At 45.8% G+C, this 17,070-nt stretch overlaps 1 protein-coding gene across 3 annotated transcripts in view; it reads right to left on the reverse strand.

Moving 5' to 3' along the window:
• Positions 1-17,070, reverse strand: part of LOC100649387 — a 199,026-nt gene that overhangs the window by 9,925 nt on the left and 172,031 nt on the right. For 2 of the 3 annotated variants that reach the window (XM_012312609.3, XM_003398251.4), the window contains one exon: positions 1,340-13,330. In XM_012312609.3, coding sequence (XP_012167999.2) covers positions 13,204-13,330 — 127 coding nt within the window. In that variant the 3' untranslated portion in view covers positions 1,340-13,203. Of the gene's footprint in view, positions 1-1,339; positions 13,331-17,070 lie in introns of those variants that run through there. The other variant, XM_048409259.1, reaches the window with a different exon arrangement.

The following is a 17,070-nucleotide window of genomic DNA, read 5'->3' on the forward strand; positions in this document are numbered from 1 at the left end:
TCCCTCGCTGATTCGTCTTGAATTTCGTCGCGAATTCCTTTCTTTACTTTCGCAACTATTTCTCGGCTACGATACGAACCATCTCGTTATTTTCTCCTCGTATCGTTTTATTTTTATTTGACTGTCGAAAAATCAGCGTAACTTTTTCCCCGGAATTTGAACTAGAAAATGAGAGCTGGAGTCACGTTGGCTCGACGAATTCAATCGTTGAAATCGTCGGAGTGTAGATGACAGGAAGATCAGGCGACACGCATGGTCGCTGTCCAGTTGGCTGGCTATGGTCCACCGAATGTCCTCGCAGTCGTTATAGTTTAATGCGCCGGGCAGCCTCGTAATGCGGATTCATTGCCGGGCAAGAGCATCGAGGTGGCTGTTCGCTCGTGTAAACATTGCGTATGCTCAACGACGGTGAACGAGAAATCGTGCGACCGCGTCTATGAACCTCTGTGCGCCACAGCTACAGCCTCCTTATAACCGTGCGCCATTCCCCCGGGGACATATGTCCTTATACCGGCTCCGTGAGCTTTAATGAAAGCCATAAAGCGTTCTCTGGATCGTGCTTGCGGCGCTATAGCTGGCTATACTGGTTACGGGATGGAATGCGGTTCGTAGCTACGAACATGAAGTTCGAAGCACGCCCTCGCGAGTGGCCGATTAACAATTGAAGCGACGATCCGGATAACGAAGGTGACGCCGAGAACGTACAGCTACCTGCGACCATGAATCTCCCTCTCATCTTCCTTCGGCTTTCAACTACGCGTCGCTTGGTCGTGGTTTAAGGTTCGTTCTATCGATAACTGAAATGGTATCGTTGTCAATGTATTCGCCGGTTCTCGGTTAACCTAACAGGCTACACGAAGGCGAGGATCGACTCGGTCGGTCCTCGTTCGTCAGAAACGCGCGTCGATGGAACGCGTTGTGGATGACAGTTTTTTTAAATTTAAAAAACCGCTGTCACCAGCGAATCCGGGAAACGAAAAAACGTCGCGTTTAAATCTTTCGATTTCTACGTGTTCGTTGACCGTTTTTTTTTTCGAGTCGGCGAATATTGCTCTCCGTATTCGGTGAAGGATGAATTTTCGTAATGAATTTTCGGGCGGATCGATCGAGGAGGAAAGGGAACGTAGCATCGGCGAAGAATTCTCGGCGTGTTTCGCAAAGAAGGCGAATTCGAGAGAATGAAATTTTGTCGTCGCAAAAATATCTTCGCGTGCAATCGAATTCGGCCCTCGAACGTATTAATTTCGATTTAATCGTTACGTTCGATCACGGCCAGTAATACACGGTACGTCCTGTTCACCACAATCATCGAGTTATCGTTGTTTCATCGTCGTTCACGCTGTCGATACGTTCTCTCTTCATACATTTTAATTTACTGACCTTTCATCGTGCGCGCACTTTAATTCGTTCCTTTTGTTTCGCGACCGGATCCATCATCGTTCCCCGTTTTATATCTGCACCGACGTGCATTGTTGTAACCACCCCTTTGACGGTTTTGCTAAGTGAAGTGCACCGGCAACAATTTGTTCGAATTCCTGCTACCACAATGGATACATTTCTGACCGAATACCTGTATTTACGTTCGCTATTACGACATTGGTCGTTAGATTTTTCACGCCGTGCATTAATGCTCGACTCATTAAGAGCGTGCGAATCGTTTAACGCTTAATCTGTAGCTGTGTTTAGCATTATGGGAGTCGCTCGAGTTCGAGTCAACAAATCACCGCTTTCTGCCCGTTCCGACCTCTTTCATTACAATTCCAATTTCATTTCTGCCAGTGAAGCTTGAACGTTCGAACCGCCTAATGCGATCTGTCGGGAAATCAAGATCGCGTTTCTCACTCGCGGTGCGAAGCTGTAAACACGAAAATCGATCGCGTTCTTCAGCAACGGTCCCATGTATGCATAAAACGTTACTGCTCGACGATAAATATAAAATACCTTTTTTAGTGATCCTCTGGAACTTAAAGTCGTCGTTAGATATCGTCGAGAGGTACGCGGAAAAATTTATCGAAACAATTGGGTGCAGAACATTCTAGTCGCGTTTCTTGCGACTGGAAAGTGCTTATCGACCGAGCGAACGTTTGGAAAATCAGATTGTCGAGGCCATGGCGTTTTCACCTTATCGGGACCGGGACACAGATGGAAGGAACCGCTACCATTTCAGCGGCGTATTTGTATTTCGACGCGAACGACACGGCGTAAAACGCGAATCGATGGTCTCGCGGTAAATATAAATCCTGCGTCGATCTTACGTATTCGAAAGAATTATAGCCGTTAAACCGGTGCAAGCGGAACGAACGTAGAGCGAGGAAAATCTCTACTGGGCTGGATTTCATAATTTTGGATTACGATCGTATAATCCTTTTAGCCATTTAGCAGTCTCCGCTGTACGAGTGGAATAGATGGACGGACGATACATGCGATATTTATCAGCTACAAGGGTAATAGGAGATGGCGGATGGCAGAGGAGCAGTGTCCCGGAAGGACGCGAAGCAGTTAGAAATCGGTTGTTTGTTCGCGGGATGGTGTCGCGTCGTCGACGTCGTACTCGTATCATGATAGCTGAGCGAACGATCCGGTCTCGTAACGCTTCGATTCGTCGTCGAATGCTCGCATAACCGGCTAGTCTGAAGCCGGATTTTCACGCGAGGACGTCGCTCGTAAAAGCCGGCGCCGTTCTCTCGCATAATCCTGCGGCTACGCTGCTCCCGCCCACGCTTTACGACCGTTTCACCTCTGTACCGGAATGACATAATGCAAAGCGAACCAAGATTTACATCCCATTTGCCTTGCTTTCCGCGATTGTCCGGGGTTAACGGTACTTCCTACTCGTATTTCGGATTTTCTGTCGGCCACCCAGGCTACCCCTTTGTTTTCCGTCCGAGAATTATTTCGTTTCGGGGCTGGTTGCCTCCCCTCCCGGTCACGCTCGCAATTACTGCCGTCCCTCTGGCGGCCTCGCGTTTTTCACAACTGCACGTTGCGCGGCGATATTTTTTTCCGCTACTTGTTGCTCCTTTTTTCGCCGTTCTGCCCGCGTAATTGCGCTTTAACAGTCTCTTGTCGGTATTCCTTCCTTTTTTTTTTTTTTCGTCGCTTACTCGCTCGTCCCGTTGTTTCGCGCGCGCTTGCCTCACGCGTTCGGTTTCGGGCTCCGAGCTCCGGGCTCTCTTATCGATGCCACCAGGGACAAAAGGGTGTCGGTGCCCTTGGCGGTCCCTCGTCGGCGAACGATCGCGATGTAACGCTCTCTTGCACCGGAGCCGATTCTCTGTCGAGCGGACGACGACATGCAAAACGAACCAAGATTTGCATCCGAACTGGCTGGTCGCTTTACGCCGCGCCGGCCACCTCTACACGACCGAACGAGTTCTCCCGTTCGATTATGCGAACGTTCGTGTCGTTACGGACGACGTGCATTGCGCGGCATAATTTCACGGATCGCACGTGATGCTTGCAGCCGCGCGAAAATATAACCTGTCATTCCGCTCTTCTTCGTAGCAAACATCGCTTTGCGCATCTTCTGTTTCTTTCTTCTTTCTTCTCTTCTTTTTTTTTAGCGAACATCGAGGCATTGAACAGTGGATTTCGCTGCGATATCGATTAGTCAGTCGCTCGGCGACATCGGGGAAATAACGTTTCGGTGAACAAGGTTTTTTGAAATCCAGTTAGAACGCGAGCACTTTGCCAATTCGTAAATTTAATCTCTCTGACTTGTATTTCTATGCGTTAATAAACGCAGAACAGCGTAACAAGCGGGCCAGCACGTTGCATCCTTTCAATCACGGCTTTAAAACCACTCGAGTTCCAAAATTTTCATTCCATATTTCGTACGACCTCGTTGTTTACCGTTGTATCCTATCGATTCTCTGATACTGTACGCGTTATTTTCCTGCCGTCCTTTCGTTTGTTCGTTGCACCTATTCCAACGATTCGGCGTAATCGTTTAGCGTGAACTGTAACCGTCGAAAAGCTTTTTCTACCTTTTCGGAACTCGTTTCCGAATTATCGCGTGGATGGTTTTCTGCGTCGCACCAAAGTCATCGAACCGTTCTCCTTCGGTTGGACAACCTTCTCGCTATTAATAGGTTCCTCCCAATAACACGCGCGACAGATTAGAATTAAGAATCGTTCACGGTCTCTTCAAGGTTTTTCTATCTTTAAAAGAATCGCTTTCTTCACGCGTCCCTCCTCCCCCGTCTTCTTTTCTACCGCGATCGTTTTTTCACCAACATGCACCTGTTTCTCGCTCGAAGGCAACAGTGGAAACGTATCGTTGAATTTCAAACCGCAATTCGAGAACAGAAGCCGGACGATTCCGTTACCCGATTATTTTCCTTGGAAAATCGGGGTTTCGATTGAAAATAGCGAAATCGATGTGTCAACGATTGCCTCGCGTTCCTCGATAATCGGCAGTTTTCGTTGGCGGTCGAGGATCGTCGGGAAAACAGTTGCTGATATTTTTCACCGGTCAACGAGAATATGGAACAAAAAGATCGCTGTTTCGATTACGTTGAAAAAATGAGGCGCGCTGTTTTCAATTATAAAAACATCGTTCCGGGAGCAGTTGTTTGTTCAGTCGCAAAAAAGGAAAATATTTAATCGACCCTCCAGCGAATTTTCGAAATTCGTATTAAAATCAACGTATTTCTTGTTCCGCTGTTTCCTCTCTGTCTTTCTGCCTGCCTCTTCCGAATAATCGCGTTACTGGTGTTTCACGACCGGACATCCCCGGTTCGAAAGTATCGATCTGTCCGTCGATGAATTATTAACAACGCAGCAGGTTGCGTCAACTCCATTCGTAATAAATCGCGAGCATGCAAGAAGATCAGGTGAGATTCGCGTGGCGCGAAATTTCTATCGGTCGGCAAATTTTTCAAATCCTGGGTCATTCCGCGCAGTCTCCGTACAAACAAATAATCCGTTATCTAGTCTTGGTTTTTTCAAAGGTTTATCGCGACCACGGAGAATTTTTATAACAACGTGGCTCGTTCGCTTAAAAAAGATACGCCACGATAATTCCGATTCGGTGAAAAACCTGATACCGTTTCCAACATCTTTTTGAAGCGCTGCTTTTAACGACTTTCACTTTCTCTTTTTTTTTTTTTTTTTTTTCTATCCGTACGTCGATGACAACGTGAACGGTTCCTGTTCGATTGTCCGGCAGATTTTTTTCCAACACGTTACTTTATAGGATTACCTGTGTGTCGCACGATACGTTTCCGATAAACGAATTAGAGATCTTGAACAAGGGATCGTTTCCTTTTTTCTCTTTCATTTTTACTTCAATCCTCGGATAAAATACTGCGATATTTTTCGGTGGTGTTCTCCTTGAACGTTTACTATCAAAGCATCGTTAGCTAGCGGTCTCTTAGCAAGCTCGAGGTATGCTGTTGGTTCTCACGCGCTCCATACGTCAACCGTGTTAATGCAAATACAGCCCAGCACTACGAATAACAAGGTGCAATGTTACAGTTCGCGAACAAACTTCACTTGAGTTTTGAAACGGTGCAAAGTTCACCTCTGATGCGGAATTAACCCTTAGTAATCGTCGTTACGGGTAATAGCGGTACGTGTAATCCAATTGCGTCGAGTTGTTGCAGCTTAGATCGTGCAAGTCGTTCAGGTTGTTCTTTTATCTATGGCAAAAACGTTTCCGCAAGCCACTGCGTGGCTCGTTAGCGAACGTTCAGCGTCGAATTTTGAATCGTCGCACCGACGAAATCACGCTCGGACCTAATTTGACAGGGAACACGGGGGATAGTAGGTAGAGGGAAGGGCGTAGAATGGGAAGCGGCGCGGTGTGACAGGCTATAGGAGTGTCGCATCGGTTAATACAACGGGACTAATGAGTCGGACGCATCGAGTCTCGGAATTCGTACACTCGGCATTCGTTTCGGATACGGTCGCTCGAATTCACCTCTAATTAAGGCGTTAATGAAGAGCCTCGGGGAGAGTCCGATGATCACTTTCCTCTTTTAGTTGAACCCTTCGTGACTTTCCTGCTCGGCGACCACCCTCGGCAACGGACATTCGAGGAAGGGTGGTCGATTGTCGAGCGGGAATTAATCCTACGCGCGATGAGCGATGCCTGGAAAGCACGGCTATGCACACGCATCCGCTATTGTGCGCCGACGGCTTGCCCGTTAATTAAATCATACCTAAATAGGGAGCTTTGTTTTCCCTCTACGAAATTTCCAGAGATAAACTAACCGCGACACAGTTTGATGCTCTGATCTTGGTGGTTTGGGCGTTTTCACGGACCCTTCTCTCGTGCTAATGCCAGCAGAAGAACGATGGATCAAAAAGTGGCAAATTTTGACCTCTTCAGGCACTTAAAATTCTAACGAGGCATCGTTCTGTAGGTTCTATGATTTCGTAAAAGTATAATCATTTGTAACAAATTTGTCGAGAACGTTATAAAAGATGTAGATGAATTTAACGATGCACCGAAAAACAAATCAGAATTCTCTCGCTTCAAACGATCGTAACTTGGAAATTAAAATTCCAACACTGTTTTGTAAAGGGAATATAAGCAATATAGTTTATATTGCATGTAAAATCATATTATTCAAATTGGTAATTGACGACGATAAAATGCGAGAAATTGAGCTAAAGTGTTAAGATGCAAATATGTTCTTAATTATAAATGTAACTTCTAGAATAAGATGTAAGCTATTGAATACGAAATATTTCTCTTATACTTCGTCCTCCTCTACTACAGAGACCATCTCTTCCCTCCGGAAAAATATCGATTATACTCTTAATTAATTTAATCTGAACACTTATAGAATGATACTTTATTAGAAATTTAAGCGCCTGATAGATCATTTAACAGCTTTTAACTTCTTCTTTTTAGACGAAGACTGAAAAATAGCTACGTTTCTTTTCCTTTAAAGTTTAACGTATGCTTTCGTCGATGGATAAATAAGGACGCTTTTCCTCTTTTTCACACGCGTCGATGTAGTGACAGTCGTCTCGTGTAGTTTTTCGAAGGTCCTTAATCGTAAACTCGTCGGGCTATGAACATTTGGACACCGTTAAATTCCGATTATCGACGAAGGCCTCGGGGGAAGACGAACGAGAACGCAATCGATTCTCTTTTACCGATTTACCACGACAATGCAGCCACCCCTTTGCAGTCCAGCCAGCCTACCGCTCGCCGCCCTTTTCTGTGTTTGTTCGTAGAATATATGAACGCGGAAAGGAGGACAGAACGAACGTCCTCGCGTATTGAAAATTCCCTGTGATTGGGCGCAATTGATCAGACTACGGTATTGCGGACTACCTAGTAGCTACCGTTCGTGATTTCAGTTCGTATTACCGGTAGGCTAATGTACGCGCAAACGTAACGCGAATCTGTCGGATTAGTCGCTCGTGACTATCGATAATACTAATTTTCGATTCTCGTTCCTCGGACTATTCGGTCCGTCTGTTTCTGATTATGTCCCCTAGGATTATCTAGGATTACTTCTAATTCCCCGAAGCTGCATCTTCGTTTAAATTATGAAATTTTGACGCGTTATGCGCATTGTCCTTCAACTATTCAATATTTTTTCCATTTTCATTTTCGCTTTCCATTTGTTGCATTCTGTTACTCTCGAAGTCGAAAAAGAAGAGCAAGGTATCATTGTTGAAGTTCATTTAGACGATTGAAAACAATGAAGTTATTTCAGGTAGGCTGCGTATTGTATCGTATAAGAGTAAAGATATCTGGAGAATATTTAAAATCCAATTTAAAGAGAAGCTGCCGGTTCGCCGTATTGTGAAAGAAATCCGCAGCTGTTTTTCCAATAAAGCCGAACTTCGTTTCTCCGAGTTCGAGCAGCTTCTCGTAATCTTTCCACCGGTATTGTGCCATCCTCGGTTCTATCGCGAACCAGTTTCTCCTTCTTCGCGTCGCACAATGCCTGACCGTTGTCTCCGGGCTAGAGGTCGATTTAAAACCGTGATTTCTGCGCGGCAAATCGATACCGTTTATCTCGACAATTCCCAACCGGAAAATACAATCGAAACAATTTTTACTCGGCTCTCGTACCGCTGTATTCCACCAAGTTTCCACAAATTGTTTAAGAAATCTCTTATCGAGGGATTAGTGCACTTTCCCAAGACCGAGGAGAATCGAATTTCTTTTATTTCTGTATCGCGATATCTCGTTCTTTCTCCATGTGCTTACGTCTATAGTTTCCACGATCCCGTGCATTACGATGATCGTCACGTTTACACACTTCGAAAGATCCCAATTAAACGCATACGTAGATCAACAGCGTGTTCGTGCCTGGATGCGCGATCGCGTTCTCTGGACAGTCCGTTTGGAAATCACGTACTCAGCTCTTGATGACAGGAGAACGTCAACGCGCGATATCCCTTGGGAAGGACAGGACGTTGACGTATGAATTTTAGCTTGATCACGACGTTTTGCAAATAAAGTTGGACCGGTTCGGTGCTGTTCGGTTTTTAACGTATAATAATAGCGGTTCTGGCCCACTATTGGGATTCGTAACATCGCGTACGACGAAGTAGTCACCGGGGAAAGAGTGATCTCCGGGCGGTAATTAACGAGCGGTCTTCGCAGTCTTCTATTTCCCGGGAATGCGCGTTGTTTTGTTTTCTCTCGAGTTTACCGATTCATTATTTTCCCACCGCACCGCGTGATGGATCCCTTCTCGATAATTAGCATCGCGATTAATCACCGCGTTGTCCGGCACGACAGCGTTTGTTAAAGTTCATCCTTGAACCGTGCTTGAATTTTTCCGGACCGATCGTGAACCACAAGCAGCGGCTGGTTCTTTGGCGGCGAAACACTTGTCGCGTTTCGTGACCTTTGTTCCTGACGAAAAAGCAGCGAGGAAACGGCAGTGTGCGGCAATCATGAAAATCGAATGAATTTCCAGGCAAGGGCTGGCGGTCGCGCAAGAAGCAATTTCTCTTTCGGTACATGCACAAGACAGGTTTAATACATCTCGGGCGGTAGATATTCATACGTTTTACTTCACTCGGCGAGCGTTGGTCGCTTTTTTCGCGAAAATCGGCACCGTCAACAGCAGAGCGGCGAGCCTCATCGTCGTCGAGGAAACGCGAGAAAAATAAGTTTCGCCAGAAATAAAGCAGACGATAAAAATCGCTTGCGAAAATAAAAGCTAACCACGGCCGATTTACTTTGGGGGCTGATTTTCGCGTGGAAAGTTCTCCGTGCAGCGAAGAAAAGACAGATTCTCTGGCCATGTTTTTTTCTTTCCTCGTCTTGAACCGGGACGACGCGAATCGCGGTTAGCAAATATCCCAGAACCAACCGCGGTTCGATTCGTATTTCTATTTCGGTAATCGCATCCGAGGCGCGGCGCGAACTTAAGCTCGTCCCGAGCTGCATTCTCTCCCAACGAATGAATTAAATTTATCGCCCATTAAAATAATCCAAATCGGTTAAATGCGATTATTTCCTTTAAGCAGGAAGCTTCCTTTAACCGAGATTCATATTAAATTTAAAACGATCCCTATTGCGGCGAGTGCTTGATTATATTTCACAAGAGGTAATCCAGTAAATCATTTCTATTTTCGAGCGTCTGCCAGAGCGACGTTGTACATTAATTTATAGTCCGTCGGCTTGGCCAACTTATTCATGAATTATCGCACTTTTAAACGAATTTTGCCGAAGTAACAGGTTGGCTCGGTTCGCCTCAGCTCGATTCGACTAGGCGTTGATCACGCGGAAACTTTTCGTTGTTCGATCCATACAGCGCGAAATGCAATATCACGCGGTATCACCGTATTCCGATACCGAGCGTAACGCCGTTTTCAATCTTCTATGGTGTAGCCAGTGATCTTCCAATCTTTCCGAAGGCAAGTTACGTTCAAAGCAGCAAGTTCGATTAAGTGAAGCGGTTACGAGAATCGACGTGGTTGCGTAGTTCGTGTTTTATGGACGTTGCTTCTTTTACGACGGATCTTTTCGCGTAATCGCGTTAACACGCACGCGAAACGACGCTTTCCAGCGAATTGTTTCGTTTTTCTCTGTTTTTCGTACCTTCCTGCTTTTCGCCGCGCGTTGTCCTCGCGCATCGGATCGGTCCTTCTGATTGTAGCACGGTTCTTTGACGATTTCGAAATAAAAACGCAACGTCGCGTTTCAGCTCGGACGTTGCTTATCGTTTCTCGTCCTTGGCCGGAAACAGGCGGAAAGCTATTTTCACGGGGGAAGAAAAGTGACTCGTCTCGAAACGACTCGCTGGAATGCAATAAGAGACTAAAGACGGCAGACGAGAAACTGTTTGCTAGCTATGAAAATTTTCTATTGGCTTTCTTCGAGGGTTCTTTCGTCGCATCGCGACTCCCTCTCGTGCCACGGCCTGACTCCGTCTATCAACTTTCTACGGGAAGAATCTTTTGTTTCGAATCAGTCGTTCCGCGTGCCGGTGCATTTACCTTCCTTTTGTCTCGCAACGAGTTTCAACGCCATTGTCGAAAACTTGGAGATCTTGGGACTTAATCGGTGCGATCGTCGTCCATTTAGCTTGTTGCGAGTTCGCTGCGCAAACGAGGCGAAATCGATGGTAACAAAAGAAAATACGTACACCTACCTGCTGGCGCTTAACAGAAAAATCAAGGAAACGCAACGTTTTAATCCGTGAGAAACTCTGAATAAAAGAAAGAAAGAAAAGTAACGAAAAGGTCAACGTAAGATTAAAAACAAAGGCGGTTACCGAGATGGAGATGACGTTTAATCGTAAATCAATAAAATTAATGAATTAAATAAATAAATTAAAAATGTTTATACACATATTTATATATATAATATATATATATATATATAATATAATATAAAACATAAATAGGGTCCCGAGACTGCTGGGGAGCACAGCGCATATCCTAAACGCCCCCTCCCTTCCATTTTTCTTTACGATCTCGCGAAGCCGTAACGTCGAGAATTCCGGAAGAGATCGATTCGCCATCGTGTCCGCCCAAAATATCATCGTTCCACTTTCTTTCTGGTAGCTGTCGGAAAAGACGCGTGTTTTAAGAGGGAGAAAAAAAAGTACCACACCGTGTAGCAAAGGAAGTCTTCAAAGGAAGTTCCGATGCGAAAACTAAAAACCATCAAAGACGTGTCGAACGATCTTTCGAAAAATCGACAAATTTCGTAACTTGAGTTTGCCTTGAATTACTCGACCCAATCCAATCGTCTCGTTCGGAAAGTTCTCGACCAACGTACCCATTCTCTCTCCATTTCTCTACTATCATTTTTCTCTCGCTCTCTATTTTCATTAACTACCTTAAGTCTCTGCTTTAACTAGCCTAGCGCGTATTACATTATCATATTTTACATAAAATCGTTTTTGCCTAGTGGTCTCTCTCTTTTTCTCCCTTGGTTTCTCTACCGATTGGCTCGAGTGGCTAATATTCTCGTTTCTCTCGGTGATATTTTTACATACGTAAAGAAGTTACGGCCCTTATCAATCGTTGTTGGAAAATTCTGGGGAAAAACGCGACCACGTCGCGAAGAAAGGAACAGAGTCGAAAGCGAAAAAGCGAGACGACGACCACCACGCGTCGATAATAATTTCGCCGGCGACCAGTGAATTACGATATTTATTCCGGTCGCGCGACACAATCGATCTACGCGAAGCGTTCTCGAATTGTCCCGATGGTCGCGTAAAAATACGAAGAAATTTTCGGCCAGACGTCCAACTATATATCGCCTGCCCGAGGTTCTCGTTTCTGGTGTTGCGTCGTTAGGCCAGTTTTCGCGACCAACCTCTTTGCTCCCTCGCTCGCAACTTTACGCTTCACCGATGTGGCCTACATTTTCCAACAACGACAACAACGACGACGACGACGAAGACGACGACGACGACGACGACGATGACTACGACGATGACGAATACGACGATGCCCCCTTCCATCGTCGCGAAAGAGAAGTCACCGAGGAAGAGTAGCAACGGACGTTAAGCGTGCGATACTTGGTTCACGAAATTTCTCAACGAGCCGATCGTCGCGAAATCTCGAATCGCGTCTACCGTCTTTGATCTGGAACAATTCGAGACGGCAAGACTCGAAGCTGTCAAATATTTAGACGCGTTTCGAGATTGCGTTAATCCCGCCGCTGAAGATGGATACCCGCACGAAAGGTACCATTTCGTAACCTTTAACCTCCTTTCTCTACGCGTGTTGCACACTCGTTTTTTCCTTTTTCGTATACTTTTACGTAGACGTATCGACCAAGACGATCTCCGAGCGTTTCAACCGTTCTCACGACGTCCTTCATCGAGACCCTGGGCTCTTTGGTATTGTTCTCCCGTAGAGACTCCGAAAAGTGCGACCTTCGAATGCTCTTCTGACTGCATCCCTTCCTTTTTACGTTCTCCATCGGTGGTTCGCGATCTTTCGAGGTCAAGCACCACTTCTGAATCACGAGCGTCACTCGAACGCTCTCTTCTGCCTTCCCGATATGAAACTGAAGGGGTTCGGGACAGGCGAGAATCCGCCATAATTCTTTCCCTTGCACACCCTCTGGTACGTTCACCTCTGTCTCTCCGTTTTCCTTTCACACGCGCGCGTACACACGGACACACAGACACACGCACACTCAAACGTACGAGAACGTACATGCTCTCCCGTTCGTTTCTTTTCTTCTCGCGAATAGAATTTCGATAGAGACGCGAGGCACGTCTCGTAACGCGACATTTTCTAATAGAGAAGTAACAATAGTAACGGCGGTAGAAGTAGAAGAGGAAGAATCGAGGGAGGAAATAGAGCAAAATAGAAGAAACTCGTCGAGGTGATGTAGAAACAGAAGAAGAGAAAGAAGAAGGTACGAATGCCCGGTGCCAAAAATTGATTTTGGAACCCGTTCCTACAATACAGAGGACTCGTTCTAATGCCCGACAACAACGGTTCCCGAAAAATCCGCACGTAGATTCGCTCCCGTGTTTGATTTTCTTTTTTTTTTTTTCCTATTCCCCTGCTCAATGTTCTCGTCGTGTATTTCGCTGCGTTTCCGTTCGCAGATATATTTCGCTCGATCTCGAGATCGATCGCGTTATTACAATCGCCTCCACGTTTGTTATTTTGGTCGCGCGTTGGCCCTCTCACGACATTCTTCTCGTGGGCTCGAAAGGCTGTTTCGACCGACTATACCGAGTACACCGAGTTCAACGTTAGAAAAGGGTCTACTCGGAATGGAAGGGCCCCGCGCGATTATCGCTAGCAGTAGTACGAGGTCGATAGTCCCAGCTTGCAGGAAAACGGCGCCCTACGCCGGTTGTACACACTTCCGGTGCTGATGACGTCCTTCGTCTCGCACCGCAGACCCGTGAAGCCTTCCGCGCATCTGCAATCAACGAAAGAAAAACATAATTAACAACGTGTCTCGTACGACTTTATTAGCAGCTGGTTATCGTTCGAACGAGAATACGAACGAGACGTAGACGCGTAAAAATTTCTCCGATTCCTCGGTAATTTTTGGTGTCGTGTGACAAGACGGCAGGGTTAAAGGAGGGGAGAGATCCCGTGCAGAGACAGCTCGATGTGTCCAAGACGTTTCTTTGGAAAAATAATGTTATGCCGACGTCGAGGTATTTATAGCACGGTTAACTAACCACGACGAGACGTACGAACGCTGGTAGACGTGTCGTTTGCGGCATTCGCGTGTTCGCAAGCCACAAGCAGAGGGTCATCAGCGTAGAATCAGAAATGTCCGCCCGGCTGCTAAACGATTTTACGCGTGTTTCTTCGTAATTACGTTTCTTTCTTCGAATATAGAATTCAATTGGAGCAAAACAAGAGATTTTCGTTCGAGTGGAATGTTTTCCGATTACCGACCAGTTCCCAGCAACACTTCTACCCTCGAGAAATTTTATTTGCGAAGGAATTTCAAGACGATACGGCACACGCGAGAGAAAAGAGGATCCAAGGAACGTGGATTGTCCCATTGATACGATCCTAGGGGAAATCAAGGGGAACGCTTTTGTCGTGGTTTCGCGGTCCGCGCCTCCGATAAAACATACTTTCGTCAGCGTCGAATTTGTAGAGTCCGAACCGCGTGTCTTTTCTACTTCGTGAAATCGCAAAAGTAAAATTACCGATAGAGTTTTTTGGTATTGCTTGACTGTGCCTGATCGCAAGATATAAAGAAAAGAAGATATAAATAAAAAATCACGGCAATGCCCTTCCAAAGGCATCGTCTGCCGTCGAATATCGGTTCCTGTTTAAAGCGTATTAAAAAACTGACAAGGAACACACAATTAATACCGCTAACACGGTAAATACCTGCGAAAGTGCGCGACTCGTTCGCGCTATTTATTCCCCGGAGAACGATCTTGCAATAAGATTTTATAATAAACTTTGCCTGGCGATTTTTAGGACGGCCGTCCGCGACGATCCTCCACCATCGCATTTCTTTCCGTCTCTCTTTCTTTTCTCTCTCGTTTTCCCTTCTCTGACGCCTCCTTTTTTTTCTTCTCTCTTCGTTCGAGCAGCACCCTCGCGAATTTACGAGGACCACGTACTAAATATACTTCGCGGTAGATTTACCGTTGGACAAACCAGAAACAGCACCGGAGATAGTGCAATTTACTGTACCATTCACTTGAACCCATTAACGCTAGCTGGTAACTTCGGCTCGCTTCGAACACGTAATTGGCTTTCCATTGAGATTTATCGTAAACACGCGTGTTTACCGGCACGAGTTGCTCTTTTACACGCCATCGTTGTTGAATAAACTCGTCGCGAATCGGTGACTTTTCCAATATGAAAAGCATACAGCGACCCCCCGCGTTCTCTGCAATTTGACCCTCCGGAAAGTGGCGTTCTCGCGATTCGGTTGACGATTTCGATAACGGAACACTCGGCACTCGAACACTAAGTTTTCTCTAAGCTTACGCCACGCGATATTATAACCGACAGTGTATTTTTGCGTTGAAGCACTGCACTGTCGAGTTAGAACGAACGACATAATTCGATGATAGGATGGGACAGCTTGTTAATTATTATTTTTGACCGAAAGCTAGGTATAAATAAAAAAAACGCTTGCAGCGACATACAACCGACAGCAGTCGTTAAAATCTGATCTTCCGGGATGACAAGTTTTATGGGAACGCGATTTCTCGGTTGAGCGTAAACTGGTGATACCGCGGTGTATCCTGAGCTCGATAACACTTTCGCGGCGAGTACGTTACAAGTGCGTGTTGGAATATTTACACACGCTGCTGACGCGCCATAAAAAAAGAAAATGGTGAATTAAAATTCTTCGTTACGTTGCCATCATAAAAGTAGCCATTTCTCAGAATCGATGGTTTGCGCACGTGATCTTTAATAATTACGATTTATCGACTGTTCTACATACTCTTGATAAAGAATAATTTTAGGTCTAATACCCGGTATTCACGAGCAGGTACTTTATGAAATTATGAAATATACGATTTCGTTTGAACTCGATTGATCGTCGAAGCGTAATTATTGTGCATACTAAAGGATTCGTTAGTCCGCTTTTCATGGTAAAAGCAGGAAACGGAATGAGACGGTAGATGAATCGCAGGAGTCTCGCGATTGATCGTTTTCTTTCCGTGGCGCACATTGTATTCGCGTCTCTGATAACGCTAGAATGTCGTTGCTCTTGCTCCTTTTTCCACGGTGGTGGACAGCGAAACCCTTTTCCACTCTCGCAGCCAGAGCTACGAGTTAGCGAAAGTGTCAAACTTTCAACGAATAAAAAGTTGGAGAGGCGAGTATCAAAGCAGATTCTTTGCGAGAGTCAATCGCTTTAAGGACGTCTTTTATTAGAGGAAAATTGCTCCCGAAGTTTCTCGAAAGTCGTTTGCTTCTTCTCGCCAGTGTCCTCGTGAAAAGGGTGACTTTTGTTTTTGGGCAGCAGTTCCCTTCCTTTTTTTCTCGGATAATTAGTAAATCGAAAAGGTGCGAGGGTCGAAGAAAGAGGCGAGAGGAAAAGATTTTACCGTGCCTGGGCTTTTATTAACGAGGTTCCAGATTTTATTAACTAATTCGACGCAGCTACGCGGAGCTCTCTATCCGGCTGGGTTTTACAGGAAATTAATGGTGCACCGATTACAACCAACGGATTTGTTGAATCGTTTTATTATTAACGGCGCATCAGTGAACCAACGTGCAGCACGGGGGAAAAATTCGTTTTTAAAAGCTCCGCGCCGTTGTCCTGTCCCAGTTGGGAAAAAAGCTTGTAAAAATAACCGAAGGTACGTTTGCATTTGGAGTGGAGTGTGCGCATCCCGAATTGTTGGTGCGTCGGCGGAAGTCTTAACCACGGTTCTGGCGATGGCCGTCGGAGACCGAGGCAACTACGTATATTACGATCGCAAAATTAAAAGCAGCTTTTTATACGGGTTGCTCCTCTACGTGTAGGAATATTTAGGTTTAGAAAGTCAATGTCGGTTGGCTGTGTGCAGTGAGAAATAGAAAGGGATGAAAGAGGCGCAGGGTGGTGGTTTTCCTCTGGTATTAATTCCCATATATGCCGCGAGTGAGGCTCAGTCTGTAACTACAGCAGGACGCGCAGCCATGTATACGGTCCGTGGCTCGAAAGAAACTTTTTTGCGGTTTACTTAATTTAATAACGCTCCCGCGGTACGCAATTTCAAAGATAACACTTTAAATGGGCGGGGGCACGAGGCTCACCTCTTTCTCTCGCGTTCAGCCCACCCTTTCTTCGCGCTTTCTGTGTTCTTTCTTTTTTTTCTTTTCCTCTTTCTGCCAGCTCTATCTTCCTTCTTCCATCACCGTTTTTATCACCTTCTGTCTCGTTTTCCGCCCGCCTCTCTCCTGCTAGTTTCTCGGCCTGTCTGTCTGTTTCTCTTTGAAATTATTCGAGCGTGCAGAGAAACGCATGCGCGCCTACCCTCGCCATTCGTGTCTCTGAATGTGTGTAGAACGACTCTGGTTATAATGTACCGTACTTTATTTCGAAACACTCTCTAGCAGCCACGCGGGGCTAGCTGGTTGCCTCTTCCACACCCCTTCTTGTTACGTGGTCCCGCGCCCTACTCCCTTGGCGGATAGTTTCCTGCGAGCAAAACTGGGTTACTCGTTTGGTCGTATGGC

This window comes from Bombus terrestris, chromosome 10 (assembly GCF_910591885.1).
Source record: "Bombus terrestris chromosome 10, iyBomTerr1.2, whole genome shotgun sequence".
Classification (NCBI taxonomy): Eukaryota; Metazoa; Arthropoda; class Insecta; order Hymenoptera; family Apidae; genus Bombus; species Bombus terrestris.